This window comes from Rhizopus delemar, genomic scaffold, assembly GCF_000149305.1.
Source record: "Rhizopus delemar RA 99-880 supercont3.7 genomic scaffold, whole genome shotgun sequence".
NCBI classification, from domain to species: Eukaryota; Fungi; Mucoromycota; class Mucoromycetes; order Mucorales; family Rhizopodaceae; genus Rhizopus; species Rhizopus delemar.
The window spans coordinates 308,514-322,415 of NW_027137833.1; the positions used below are offsets into that span (position 1 = coordinate 308,514).

General features: G+C 34.6%; 6 protein-coding genes across 6 annotated transcripts; 2 read left to right on the forward strand and 4 right to left on the reverse strand.

Annotated features, from left to right (window-relative positions):
- Window positions 1-278: 278 nt before the first annotated feature.
- RO3G_09312 (uncharacterized protein) lies at window positions 279-1,412 on the reverse strand (the record flags this gene model as incomplete). Its single annotated transcript, XM_067663897.1, has 5 exons — window positions 279-356; window positions 412-821; window positions 890-961; window positions 1,022-1,171; window positions 1,229-1,412. 5 exons carry the CDS (start codon window positions 1,410-1,412, stop codon window positions 279-281), a joined length of 894 nt encoding a protein of 297 aa, XP_067519998.1.
- A 1,240-nt stretch (window positions 1,413-2,652) lies between these two features.
- Window positions 2,653-3,240, reverse strand: RO3G_09313 (uncharacterized protein; the record flags this gene model as incomplete). Its single annotated transcript, XM_067663898.1, has 3 exons — window positions 2,653-2,940; window positions 2,981-3,111; window positions 3,165-3,240. The coding sequence occupies 3 exons, from the start codon at window positions 3,238-3,240 to the stop codon at window positions 2,653-2,655; spliced, it is 495 nt and encodes a 164-aa protein (XP_067519999.1).
- A 744-nt stretch (window positions 3,241-3,984) lies between these two features.
- RO3G_09314 (uncharacterized protein) lies at window positions 3,985-4,813 on the reverse strand (the record flags this gene model as incomplete). Its single annotated transcript, XM_067663899.1, has 3 exons — window positions 3,985-4,338; window positions 4,393-4,563; window positions 4,625-4,813. 3 exons carry the CDS (start codon window positions 4,811-4,813, stop codon window positions 3,985-3,987), a joined length of 714 nt encoding a protein of 237 aa, XP_067520000.1.
- A 776-nt stretch (window positions 4,814-5,589) lies between these two features.
- RO3G_09315 (uncharacterized protein) lies at window positions 5,590-6,619 on the forward strand (the record flags this gene model as incomplete). Its single annotated transcript, XM_067663900.1, has 3 exons — window positions 5,590-5,757; window positions 5,820-6,104; window positions 6,176-6,619. The coding sequence occupies 3 exons, from the start codon at window positions 5,590-5,592 to the stop codon at window positions 6,617-6,619; spliced, it is 897 nt and encodes a 298-aa protein (XP_067520001.1).
- Window positions 6,620-7,863: 1,244 nt separating this feature from the next.
- On the reverse strand, window positions 7,864-8,683 carry RO3G_09316 (uncharacterized protein; the record flags this gene model as incomplete). Its single annotated transcript, XM_067663901.1, has 5 exons — window positions 7,864-7,929; window positions 7,988-8,254; window positions 8,309-8,419; window positions 8,465-8,523; window positions 8,581-8,683. The coding sequence occupies 5 exons, from the start codon at window positions 8,681-8,683 to the stop codon at window positions 7,864-7,866; spliced, it is 606 nt and encodes a 201-aa protein (XP_067520002.1).
- A 310-nt stretch (window positions 8,684-8,993) lies between these two features.
- RO3G_09317 (uncharacterized protein) lies at window positions 8,994-12,866 on the forward strand (the record flags this gene model as incomplete). Its single annotated transcript, XM_067663902.1, has 6 exons — window positions 8,994-9,155; window positions 9,204-9,670; window positions 9,728-11,612; window positions 11,677-12,297; window positions 12,362-12,616; window positions 12,663-12,866. 6 exons carry the CDS (start codon window positions 8,994-8,996, stop codon window positions 12,864-12,866), a joined length of 3,594 nt encoding a protein of 1,197 aa, XP_067520003.1.
- Between the last annotated feature and the right edge of the window lie 1,036 nt (window positions 12,867-13,902).

The following is a 13,902-nucleotide window of genomic DNA, read 5'->3' on the forward strand; positions in this document are numbered from 1 at the left end:
TACAATGTGCTTCAACCCATATGTTAAGCTTACCCATGATTACGAGATATTTTCAAAAGAAGGCTGCTACTCTTTGGCAGACGTTGTTATTAAAGAGGTGGATAGAGCAGTTGTACCGGAATAAAAATAGTCCGACTCGGAAATAAATGCTGCTGCTGAAAAAAGATGCTCTATCTAACACAGGTATTCTTTTTATACTTTGTACAATTCAATGATACAAATAGTAGAATACAATTTGGTTTCTTTTTATTTGTTTTTTCTATTTATAATAAAAATCTCTATTTCTTTTCAAGCAATGTATCAAAAATATTCTTGACGTTCTCATAAACCTTTTCTACAGGTTGATCACAGTGAACCTACACGCATAATTATCAGCAAACAGGCTCTTTTAAATGATTCTCTTCCTTTTACCTTTCTGACTTTATCTTGCTTTTCAAATTCTGTAATGACAGGCATACTAGTTTCAATAAAAGTAACAAATCGTTTTCTGATGGACTCAACATTATCATCAACACGTCCAGAACTTTCTCCTCTCTTTAACAACCTCTTCAACATAACTTCCTCAGGGCACTCAAAGTAAAGTACTAACTTGGAAGGCACAACGACCTCTTCAAACTTGATTGCTTGATCCATCTTACGAGGGAATCCGTCAATCAAGAATCTACTTCCCTTTCCAGCTGCCATAGCTTCCTTCATGGCTTGTTCCAAAAGAGCAATGGTTACTTCCATAGGAACGATTAATCCCTCCTTGATATAGTGGTTAATCATTTCACCATATTTTGATCCTTCACGCTTTTGTTCAGCACGTAACAAATCGCCAGCTTATAACATTTCAATCATAACTTTTCTCAGCTATACTACAATTCACATAAATTTGCTTGTATATTACCTGACAAATGAACAAATCCATAATCTTTTGTCAAATTTTCACATTGAGTTCCTTTACCAGCACCAGGACCACCTATTTATTTTTATAATGATCATTAAATCAATGCAACTAAACAACAGATTATACGCTTACCCAAAACAAATACAACAGTAACATCATCTGATGAGAAGGCTGGAATAGGCTTAACATCCTGGTTTCTCTTTGCCAACTTTTCTTGAAGTCTCTTTTGTTTTAAAGCTTCTTCTTCTTCAAATGTAGTAGTATCCTTTCTTCTGGGTAAAGCTATATCAAAAAATAATTAAGTGATAAATACACATATGTGTTCTTTCCGAGATTTACATTGACCTTCTCTTGATTTGACAAGAGTATAGTAACCAGCAAAGCCCATGGAGGCGACAGCCAACATGGCAGGAATGCTAGGTGTGCCATTGGGCTTATTAGGTCCAGCTGTTGAGTACAAACGCTGCTTGGGAATAGTAGAGGCGGTTAAACGACTACCACGAAGGAATGCGGTACGGAACATATAAAAAAGAAGGAAAAGAAAAGGTTACGATGTTAACTCAGAAAGGGGAGGGGCTTTTATTCATAAAAGCAAGGTTTCTGAATTTGAGCGGAGTTTGATGATAGTAAAAGCCATCAGATCCATATTGGTTATCATTAAAAGTACGTTGTTTCGCGTTTGAAATATAAATACTTGAAACTTGAAATAAAAAGTTGAGCGACCAATAAAAAATGTCAAAGTTGAATAAAATGATCTAGTCACCAATAAAAAAATTCAAAGCGTACTTGCAGTAAAAAGTGACTGTAGGGCTAAAAAAAAAAAATGAAGCGAAACTCAACAGTATCAGGACCTCAGGTCTCTGAGATCCCGAAAATTACATATCGGAAATTGAAATATCTAAAGTATAGTGCGCTATACTTATGAAGTACTTCATTTTTACAAAAAGTGCAATCGGGTCTCTGTTATCTAATGTGTCCTTTGTATACCTTGATAATTAATAAAGTACTTGAAAAGTTCTTTTAGGCAACTTAGCATTTCTATAATAGAAAAAAAGAAAAGAGACGGGGCAAGTACAGAAAGTCCTTGGACGTTTCATATAAAAGTTGTTTTTGATACCACTTTTCTGATATTGATTGGTGCATATGGTAAGCTGCATTATTATGACAAATATCGATTGTTAAGGATTGAATCTTCATATCAACAATTGAAAAATATGCACTTTTTTTTGCAGCTAAGTAATTGCCAATTTTGCAAACATATCTCTTCTACTGAGCCGTTTATATTCTATCGGACAATTACATCTGTACAATAGGATTCTACTATTTCATTAATTGGTTTAGTCTGTTTTCCTACCTTCATAAATTGTCTGGAGAAGTCATTTTGGATTCAATAGCCTACTTATAAATTAAGGTACCTCTTTGACTCTAAACACTATGCAAGTTATTGGCGTTACTCTGTAAAAGTAGAATGTTTTTATATTCATGTTTGCCAGGGTGAATGGTTAGTTGTAATTATAGGATTAGAAAGGAGAGATACAGTTAAAAAAAAGACGCTTGAAATAGATTAAAACGCTTTGTCTAGTATATCAAAGGTCGCAGTAAATGTTAATTGAATGAATAATGTTCAAAGAGAGAAAACTACTACTAGAAATCTAGAAGTGTTCAATTAACATTGAGTTGTTTTCAATAATAGCAACTTATAAGTTATTGCAGCTGCATTCTTTTCCTTTATCCAAAAACAAAGTATTTTATTGAAATTCAAATCATCTAACTTCCATATTATCGACAAATACAGGTTTTGCATGCTTGTTTTCGTGGAATGCAATCCAGCCCTCTCGTCGTGGAAGATTCTTTTTCGCCCAAAGTTCTAACAGCCGTCCTCTTTTCAATTTATCATTGTATCCTGCCTTTGGAAGTAGTGTTTCTATCATGTCATAAACCCCTGAAGGCTTTGGCTCTGTATATTCATCCTCTATCCATTGCTCTGTAGGTATCTCAAATTCAATAATCACATCCGGCGATCGTTGATGCCTTAACTCAAATCCATCTCCCTATCAATTAATTATTAAATATAAAGTCTTGCAATTTTACTCTGTATCTTGTTACTTTTTTGAACATAAGCAAAATCTCTTTTGTAGAGCTAATATAAGGGCTTGGGTTATCCAAATGAACATTATTCACAGATTTTTTGAACCAAACCAAGTTTTCAACATATTTACAATCTGCATAAAATATATTACAAATTTGTATACTTGAAATAAACAATAGAGCTTACCAATAGTATACATCATTCTTACAACGTCCGCCTGAATAAGTTTATGTGTCCAAACAAAAACAAGTCCAGCAGACATATGTTTAATTACATTTTTCATCAGTTTTTGAAAATCCGATATGTTCCAAGAGCAAGCACCATCGTTTCTGCCATCTGCCGCATAGAATTCCCATGGGGGATCCACCAGAATTCCTTCTAAGGGAGATATTTTTTCTTCTAAGCTTTCTGCTTCTATTAATTGATCTAATCTAATTGTGCAATCATTCATGTTGTCTATTTCAAAATAGCAGCATTTTGCTGCATCTATAACTGGCCGCTTAGGTAATGGTTGAATCTGCTTAACACCACTGTATAAATCATTTGGAATCCGTACAAAAGAGATAAATTCGTCAGGTGTGTCCACTTTTCTTTTCTTGACTCCCGTAAAGAACCTCGATAGGGTTGATTGTACAATTTTATTGCCACTGTTTGTTTCATTTGAAGATGAGCTTACAAAAGACTTTTGTGACATATTCTTTCGCATAAGCCTATAGAATGCATGTTATTATCGTTTTCTTTGTTAATTGAAATAATCTTTTACATTTCTGTTGTTAGGAGCCCTCTACGCCATTCTTGTTTAGCTAACCAATAAGCATGCCTTTTTTCTTTGTCTTGATACAACCTTTGTGTGATGGTTAATTCATGTGTCATTTTTTCATTCTGTTGTCAACCCTACCTTAAAAAGTCCTTGTACATCTGTAATCGTTCTTGCCATTCTGCATCCCAATCTTTTTGTGCCAAGTGCGCTATTTCTGGATCTGCTGAGTCCATCTGAAAATCGTCATCATCGCCTTTCACTTGTTGTTTGCGAGGCATCTTCTTTACTAAAATCCGATATTTTTGCTTTTCCGCTCAGATTAAGAGCAGCTTTTGGTCTAGGCTTAGCTACTGGTCTATTTTTTGTAAATGATTGACTACGACCATGGAACTCTTTAATCCACTGATCTACATTTCTTTCAATTTCTTTCACTTCCTCACTTTGCCATTCAGGACCATGATCTACTGTTGGTGCACCAATTGCTGCACTGCGTTCCTTTTGGATTTGCTTTAATTTACCATCGACAACAGCATAACTACTGTCCTCTAATTTTCCATCTAAGACTAGTCTGCGATAGTAATTCATGCATTGATATCCTACCTAATTACATGGTATCAGAGCTACAATTAACAACATGTAATGTATTATACTTACTCTATGGGGAATGGCTATACTAAATAAGCCCCAAGCTGTTCCTATCTTCCACCCTTTTGATATCCACTCATTATATCGCTTCATAAACAATTCATGCTCTGATTTTGACCATCCACCATTTTGCTGACCGTAACCAGGGACTACTAGTCTAAAATAGTAAGCTTCAGGGTTCTATCAAGAATATATTTTAAAAATGTTTGTTCTACAGTAACTCGTTGCTTTTTTCTCTTACCACATGGCGAGCTTCCCAAGCTTTTATACGAGATGCTTGCCAAGTTTTCACAACTTCTTTTGCAAAGACATCTTCACCTACTCTTTTTCTTTTCAAACTTGGTTTTTCTGCCACTGAAAGTGTTTCCAATCTCGCTGTTTCTTTCTCAAGTAGTTGATTTGTTTTTGAATTGTTGGATTGATCAGTCATTGTTTCCACTATATCCATTACATTGGCAGCTGCTTCCCAAAAAGATAAATCGCTATCCAGATCCATATTTTCTTCAGGCGGTGAAAGTTCATTAGGCTGCTTAACATCGCTTTCTATCTCATATAATTTTTCTTTGCCCTTGCCATTATCCTAACACAACTTTTTTGTTATATTTTCATAAACTTTGAATTTTTTTTCTTTTTCTTTTTTTTTTGTACTTTTTCTTCCTTCTCCATTTCTATGTTGTTATTTTTTTTAATCTTTGGTTTAGATAGGCTCATTATCTTGGCTGAAGAAGTTGCTTTTGGAATGTCGTCTGCATTATTGACTTCTTTGTTAAACCACAAGCTCATTTCAGTAAAAAAAAAGAAAGATAAAATTTTGTTGAATTTACAATTTATTCTAAAAACGCGATACTGTTTTTTCGCTCATTTTGACTCGGTTTTCTAAAATTGATCCGCTCACCTTTAGATAGCTTAGAAGTTAGTTTATTCATTTTTAAAATGACTTGTTTAAAGAACCTTGCTCGGTTCCATGATAATACCCAAATACCATCTTTTTTTTTTACTGGCAGTGTGTGGTCACGACTTGATGTCAGTTTCTATGTTGCAATATCTGTACTTTATAAAACAATACAGTCAATAGCTAACATCCACTGTTTTATCATAAGTTAAGGAAGAAGAGATACTATTGAGGGCTGTGTTCTATGGTATGTCACAATAGACACTTGGTTAGTAATCTGAGGTGGTCTATTGACTAAGATTGGATAAATAGAAATGAAAGATGTAGTTATGAGCAAACTGTTTGGAAAAAATTGGTACATAAAAATCTCCGCAGCAGTTTCGTTCCTTGCCATACACTTTTTATTCCAATACATGCGAACTCCATTAAGAAGCGAAGAAGAAGCAGGCTCACTTCTTGAAACATATTTATTGCAAGGCTGGGTAATAATTAGATATATCTTGATGTAGTTTATTATTTTGGCTAACTTTTATTTCAATAAAAGGTCATGACAGACCAGATCTGCTCTGTTGAAGATTGTTCATACCCCTTAATGAGATCAAAAGATGGTTCGACTTCTTTTTGTACACATCATGATCCTCTTCCTAATGCACCTTCAAAAAGGCCGACTTTAGGGTTAATACAGGAATCTGCAACAGAAGTAGATGAGCTTGATCTTCGACGTCAACGACGAGAACAATCTTCAAAAGCCTCCCAACTTATTGGTCAAAAAATGTTGCAAAAATGGGCACTTTTAAATGAAAACTGCCCAAACGATACTTGCTATGCAGTAAATATTAATTTTCTCATATTCTTTCAATAAGGCATATTATAGATATTAATGTCTTCTATTTATATTAGATTCCTTTAATTCGTCACCCTACTTCAAAACAAATGTACTGTGTTATATGCGAAAAGTTTATTGTGAAAAAAGAGGACACACAAACCAGATCAACTGCAGTGGAAACAAAAAGACAGGTAGTTCAAGAAAAGCAACAAGAGTTTGAAAAGACAGCTGAAAAAAAAGAGCAAGAGATGACAATTGAAAGAAAAGAACAAGAAAGAACGATAGAAAGAAAGGAACAGGGAACTATAAAGAGACAAAAAATAATCAGCCAATCCAACTTGTTTTCTTCACAGACAGTTTTATCAAATTTGTCAGCAAAGATGAACGATTTGAATGAAAGAATAAAAACATCTGATGATCCAGTAGAGCTTTCTCAGCTATTCAAGTCTATCAAATCATGTGCAAATGCAATCAAAGCCTGTGCTGAGGCTGAACGTGTGTACGATAAAAACCTATGAAGAATATAAAAATAACAATAATGTAGATATAAATAAATTGGTTTACTCTTTCTCTTTTATTTGTTTTTTCTTTGTCTAGCTGATTTGACAGTTCTTAAAGCCAGTCATTCACACTTTCTATGTTCTTTGGTAAATTTAATCAGAGGAATCAAGACGACAGCGATAACTATGTTGGAAAATTACAGGGTTCTAGGTAAAACTCGTCTTTCTTCATTCTCTTCAGATCTTCTTCCTCTTCTTCTAATCGGTCCTCTTCTTTCAGCCCTAGCACGTTGAAACCTCTCTGGTATCTCACCATTCAAGCGAAGGCTGCGAACAATATGAATCATATTTAGGCATGCTGCCAAATTTCGATTCCATAAACGTTTATGAAGCTCTTCAACACCTGAAATATAGAAATTTTGTCAAGATCATATTGACCCAAATCAAACTTAAGTTGTTATTGGATAATGTTCTCTTGTGTTTTTGTTTTCTGTGTAAACTTGGTTGAAGTGTCAAAGTTAAACTTTTAAGATTATAAATATAACCCTTCATGTTTTTGTATTTTTTTTTGTGTTTTTAATCCCATTCAATTTCTTCAAGTTAAAGTATCGCTTTCATAGTATCTTCAATAACCATGATAAAAGGGTGATAGATACTATGAAAGACAATAGCATTGGCAAAAAGGAGAAGGATACGACAGCAACCTATCATCTATAGCTTTAAGGCATTCTATTCTCCCTCTTCTCCCCACTGCGATTCAAAAATATGGTTCGCTTGTTTTCTTTGCCAAAATATTCAAAGTCCGTAATCAGTTCCGTCCAACCAAATTTTAATATGGTTACAAATGTCCTTGGTTATCCTTTCTACAAGCTATAAACAGTAAGATAGTAAGAATCATTATTTTCTAATTTGTAATAAATATTAATGTTCAATAAAGCTATTAGGGAAACGCAAATTCTTTTTATTTCATTAGCAATTTTGTATACTTGTGGTTGTGTTTATGTTTTATCAAGATCTGAAACACTGTGTCTTTACCACAATAACATTTACTTTTTTTTTTGCTTTGTTTATAATGAGAATACGCAAGACTTTATTCTTAAGCACATCCGACAAAAAGTTTTATTGTTAAAACAATTTGCTCCAAATAACCAATACAATTAAAGCAATTAAGATAATAATAATAGCTGCAGTAATCAACTTATTTGTGGCCATGCTTTTTATATATACGTTAGTCTTGTATTATATTTTATAATAACGCAAAGTTACCGTCTCGCCATTCCTTTTAAAGTCTTGGATGCTTTATCAATATGTGAGTCAGCTTCCGTAAGCTATCAATAATAAAATAAGTTGGAATAAAGCATATAAAAATCAAGCTATACTATTTACTGTGTCTCTTGCTCTTATCAATGTTTCACGTTGACCTTTCAGTGTGCTAAGAATGTTAATACCAATACCTTCTGTTTCTAATGCCAATCGATGACTGTCTTCTAGGCGACGACTAGATTGTCCAAGACGCTCTGTTCCACTTAGCAGTCTTTGTCTTTGATCCATTGTTGAAGCATCATAATCATTCTGAAGATCGTCACTACTTCCAATTCCACCAAGTAGCTCTTCTCGGTCTGAATTTTTAGGTACAATAGCAGTTGTTCGTCTCTAGAATAAATGATGAAAAATTGACTCTTCTTGCTTATTCATTAAGGTGTTTACCAAATCTCGTTTAAGTTTCTCTGCTTCAGATTTGTATAGTCTTAGCTTTGCTTGTAAACGAGTGCGTGAAGGTGTTGGGATATTTAAAATTTCCATTTCCATTTGTCCAAGCTTTAAAGTGTTAATAAGAAAATTTATAAATAATGAAAAGCTTACAATTTCGTCTGCTTCGTCAATTTCCCTTTCTATTGCACGAATAGTTGCCTTTCTTTCCTCTATTGTATTTTTTTTTGTTATTGTTATTCTAGTTGTTTTTTTTTTTGTTTTTTTACCTCCTTTTTGATTAGGTATTTGCCTTTCTAATTTTTCCTTGATACTTTCGGTAATAGAAGTAAAGTCTTGCTCATAATTAGCAAACAAGTCTGACGAAGCCATTTTCTTTGTTTAATTCTGGGAAAAAGAAAAACTCCCGTTTCCATCTTTTTTTTGCTTTATATTAAATCATTCTTTCACTCCGACTCTCACGTGTATTATTTCAGGTGCCATATTGTGTCTTTCTTTTTCCCCTTTTTTTGCACTCTTCTTTTTTCTAGAGAAAATGACGGCTCATAAGGAAGACTCTGTTGATATTATTCAAGTACTTATATTCTTTCTTTGTATCTTTTCTTTTACATTTTATAATAAAAAGCTTATTTTTTTTTAAAAGGTTCACAGTGCAAAAGAGTTAGACAATGACTTTTCAGAGATGCTTAAATGTTATAAGGATAAAGAAACAGAACACAACTGGGAAGCAAGAGAACAATCTATTACACGTGTAAGAGGGATACTTCGAGGAAATGCACCTGAAGCTTATTTGGACGTTCTTGTACAAGGAATCAAACATATGATGGATGGTATCATTAAGGCTGTAAGTGTATCTTATTTTCTATTGTATATTTATTTATACTTTTATTAGGTCGAAAGTTTACGTACACAACTTGCAGTGAAAGCACTTTTGTTAGTGGGAGATATTGGTGTTTATATTGGCAAACATTTGGACGCTTATATTTACGATCAGCTATCAATGTGTATGATGCGGTGTGCTGGTATCACAAAAAAGATGGTATCCACTGCTTCTCTTCAGGCAACCATTACATTTTTAAAGCATGCAGCATTCTATCCAAAGTTTGTCAATATGTTGACTTTATCTATGAACGATAAGAATATACAAGTTCGACTGTTTACAATGCATTATTGCAAGACTATTTTGCAGACGCATGCACATAAAGATCATACTCGATCTGTGATGGATCGAACGAATTGTACAGATCAAATAGAAGCTTTGATCATCAAAGGATTAAATGATGCTACACCTGCAGTTAGAGAGATAGGCAGAGAATCATTTTGGATCTTTTGGGAACATTGGAGAAGCCGAGGAGAACAGTAATAAATATATTTTTTAAGGAAAATGCAAAGAGAATACTCACTATTTTTATAAAGTGCATTAAAAAAGTTACCTTTGGCTGCCCAAAAGCAACTAGAAAAATCAAAAATTAGCACCAAATCAACCAAAAACTCTCACAGTCCTACCAACTCTTTAGGGATTTCACACGGCGGACGGAATGAGCGTGCTATTTCACCATCCAATTCAACCCTTTCTAATGGATCAGCTGGTTCTTCGGATCACCCAAAGGCCTCACGCCCAACTAAATATACCTCTTCTGCCTCGCCCTCACCTCCACCTCCACCTTCATCTATTTCACGAAAGACGCGTGTACCTGGACTTAACAAAAAGAAGTCCGCCATGGGCCTCAGCAGCAAACGAAAAGTGCCCAATTTCTTTACACTACTCAACAGCGAAGACTTTAGTATGCGTATCGATGGCATTCATCAAGTCGCCAAAAAATTAGGACTCATGTATCCTTATACACCCATACCAGACCTTGAACACATTCAACTCGAGACAACTTCACAACCCGTAGATGGGGATAAGCTCAAGGCCATCATCCTCCAACAGTTTGAGGATGTTAATAACAACTTTGTTTATGAAACGCTCTCCAGTTGGGAATGTGTTACTTGTGTGATGCTGAGGTTATTAAGCTTTGAGGAATATATTCCCAGATTAATACTGGATGTAGATGAACCCAAACGTGTGGATAGACAAAAGCATGCCCGAATAGCACTTCAACGCGCCAAACTATTTTTACAACATGAGAACCCTGATCTTGCCAACATACTTTTCACAAGCCTGGTTCATTTTGGAGGATTTGGAGGAACGACGCCATCGAATGGCAAAAGGGATATTTATAAATTGCCTGCGAATCGAAGAAAATTGGCTAAAGAATTCTTGGTGTGGATGAACGAGTTGCTAACACCCTTGATTGGTCTTGATAAAACCACGGGTGACAAGGAAGCGCTGGAAGGCGTGCCGGATGCATACCTTCAGGTCTCGTCGAGTAGCACATGGTTTGAATCTGATGCGAATCTGCGTCAATGCATGGATATCTTGCTTCCTCTTGTCATCACTCACAGCTCCGGTTCTGCTTGGCATGCACCTTTAGTGACGTTTATGAAACATGTTCGTCTCTTAAATCAATCTCTGTTTGATTCGATTGTTGTGACCTATGATGATTCTTCGATCAACAAGATCTGTCGTGTGCTCGGTGTTCACGTCCGTCTTGATCTCGCTGCAGTACAGCAGCAATCAAGTGACAACGTGAGTATTCCTTTGTCAGAACAATCAATCAAGGAAGAAGAGGAAGGTGAGGAAGATTGTGAAGAAGAACAAGAGGAGGAGAAGAAGGAGGAGGAAGAAGAAGAAATATCTGCCAAACAGATCATGAATGGAGAAGAAGTCCTGGATGATCAGGTCGTGAACGGAGAAGAGGAAAAGACATTAGTTGAGCAGGTAGCAGTAAATGAAGAAGAAAAGTATGAAGAGCCAAGAGAGAAGGCAGTAATCAATGAAAAAGAAGAAAGATGCGCTAAAGAACAGCATACGACGGAAGATGAACATGAAAAAGAAGAACTTAGCGAAATCAACAAAACTGATACTATTTTGATCAAAGAAGAAGAAATAGATCAGAAATTAATAGAAGTAATGAGAGAAGATAAACAAGCTGTCAAGGATGAGACATCAATAAATGCCTATTCACTGAGTGATGAACAAAGAACACCAGAATTGAGGGTCAGCAATGAAGAACCCAATGTTCCGGATTTGACAGAGGTTATGTACGATAAGCACTTGGAAGATGAACAAATTCAGATGAAGTCACCTATACCAAAATATTATCAGCATCATGCTAACATGGTACCTCCTCTTGCTTCTAATTTTCCTGATAGTCAAATCATTGGCAATCCCTATTATGATCAAAGCCCAATATTGGTAATACCATTTATTTTCTCTCTTTTTTTTTAGAGCAGAATCGATTAACCTTTATTATTGTTAGTATTCAAGCCATACGACGACTGAACGTTCAACACCTATTATTGAAGCAAGCGCGTCTCCTTTTTCACAACAGCAACAACAATCTCTTCCAGCAAGTGAGCCCAACAAGCAAAAATACCCCGAGCCTGCATATGTCCCATTTTTCTATCCCGAAAAGGTCAATTACCCATGCCCTGTTCTTCAATCCAACACAAGATCCAATGCATCTGGTGTTGTGCGTAGTGGCAAAGACAAGACGGTATTACTCTATGCACTAATTGACAAGCTGAAGCCCATTTCCGAAGATGTGAGTACGTTTAATAAGCTGGCACGACTATTCAAAGAAGTACCGATCCGAAGAAGATGGGATCAAGGAGGTAGTGAGGAAAATGGAAGTGAAACGTGGGCAGGCGGCAATGGTGATGGCGGTAATTTTGTAGAATTAGTACAGGGTATCTTGGTATATTTGGAACAGCCTGTTAATAAATGTACATTAAGTGCATTGGAGTGTGTCTGTCAGTTGGCAGCTTCTCAATCGGGTTTATTCAAGTACTTTGAAAGAAAATCCAATGATAAAGGCATGACATTAGAGTCTCAACTTATAGAAAGGCTACTTGAATTAAGATCAAATGAAAATCCTTCGGTAAAGAAAAGACGAAAACAGAATTATATGAAAGAGGAAATTGATTTGTTTATGAAAAAAATAGATTTGCATCTCTGCCGAAGATGCTTTAGAAGCAGTCTTGAGTGCATTATCACCGCCTACAGCATTTGAAGTGTTGATGGCATTTATTGTTTATAGGACTGTTGTTTCGCCGTATGATGATAATGTGTTAACAAGAAGCAAATATCATCCTGTAGGCTCTGCATTTACCTATCTTACAAAATCAGTCAAGGAGCTGAATGACGTTTTTTATATTGAAGAATGGTTAGCAAAGGGTGCAGTAAATGCATTTTTCAAGGTAAAGACGATAGATTGTCTAGGTAAGCACTAACATGTGTATATAGGGTATGAATAGTCCTTTGGTGATTGTTCGTAAAGCGTGTGTAGAAGCTATTGTGGCTTTTCATGAAATGATTAACGATGAAATCTATGTGTATTTGACTGATTTCAGAGAGGATCAAACCAATTTAGTCAGGCATTATGTGACGAAATCTATAAAAAAGAAAGCGAGTCTTCGAAATATGAGAGAGACTCATCAGTTCTTATAATTTATACCCTCTTTCTCTTGATAATAATACCACTTCTTTCTTTTGTATTACACAATTTAATAATTTGTCCTTTTCTGTTATTCCCTGCATCATCTTTTGTTTTTGTTTTGTTTTGTTTTTTTTTTTTTTTTTTTTTTTTTTTTTTTTTTTTTTTTGCCCCAAAAAAAGGGCTTCCCCGAAATCCCCCCCTCTTAAAAGGAAAAAAAGGAAAAAGAAACAATGGAGGGGAAAAAAAAAAAAAAAAAAAAAAATTTAAGAGAGAGAGAGAGAAAGAAAGAGAAGGATAAAAAGAGGAATGGAATGATAAGATGAGAGAGAAAAGTTGAGCGCAACATGTCAACTTCAAAAAAAAAAACAAGAGATTTTTCTTTGTTATTAAAGGAAACGATTAAATGTATACTCACAGACGGAACTTATTGTAACACCAAATATTTATGTCAAAAAAAAAAAAATATTTTACAAGAGTTAACAAGAGACATATTTATTTTGAATTTGTTTATTTTTCCTTGTGTAGCTATTTCAAGAAATAAAATGAATGTCATTGTTTGTGTAAAAGGAAAAAAGAAAATGAAAATCGAAAGTGTGATTAGTTCAACTTTATGTTTTGGCAAGAGAATATTCTTTACGAAGTTACAAGAAAAAAGTTTAATAATACTTTTTATGGAAAAAAAATGCTTGAATAAAATAATGGCTTTTTTTTTTTTTTTTTCTTCTCACAAAAAAAAAAAAAAAAAAAAAAAAGGAAAAAAAAAAAAAAAAAAGAAATGCTTTTAAGACTTGAATCCTTTTTGTTGTGTGTGCGTGTGCAAGAGCACGGATAAAAAGGAAATGTATACATTAAGGTACCACACAGGCAATCAGAGAAGGATTAAGAACAAAATAACACAAGAATAATGCTATTTATATGACGACATGAGTACTTTAATTAAAAAAAATAAGTAAATAAAAACAGAAAGCCCATGATTTTGCTTTGTATTTAATAAATCAATCATGTCTCTTCTTTTTCTTCTTTTCTCTTAATCTAGCTCACACAAAG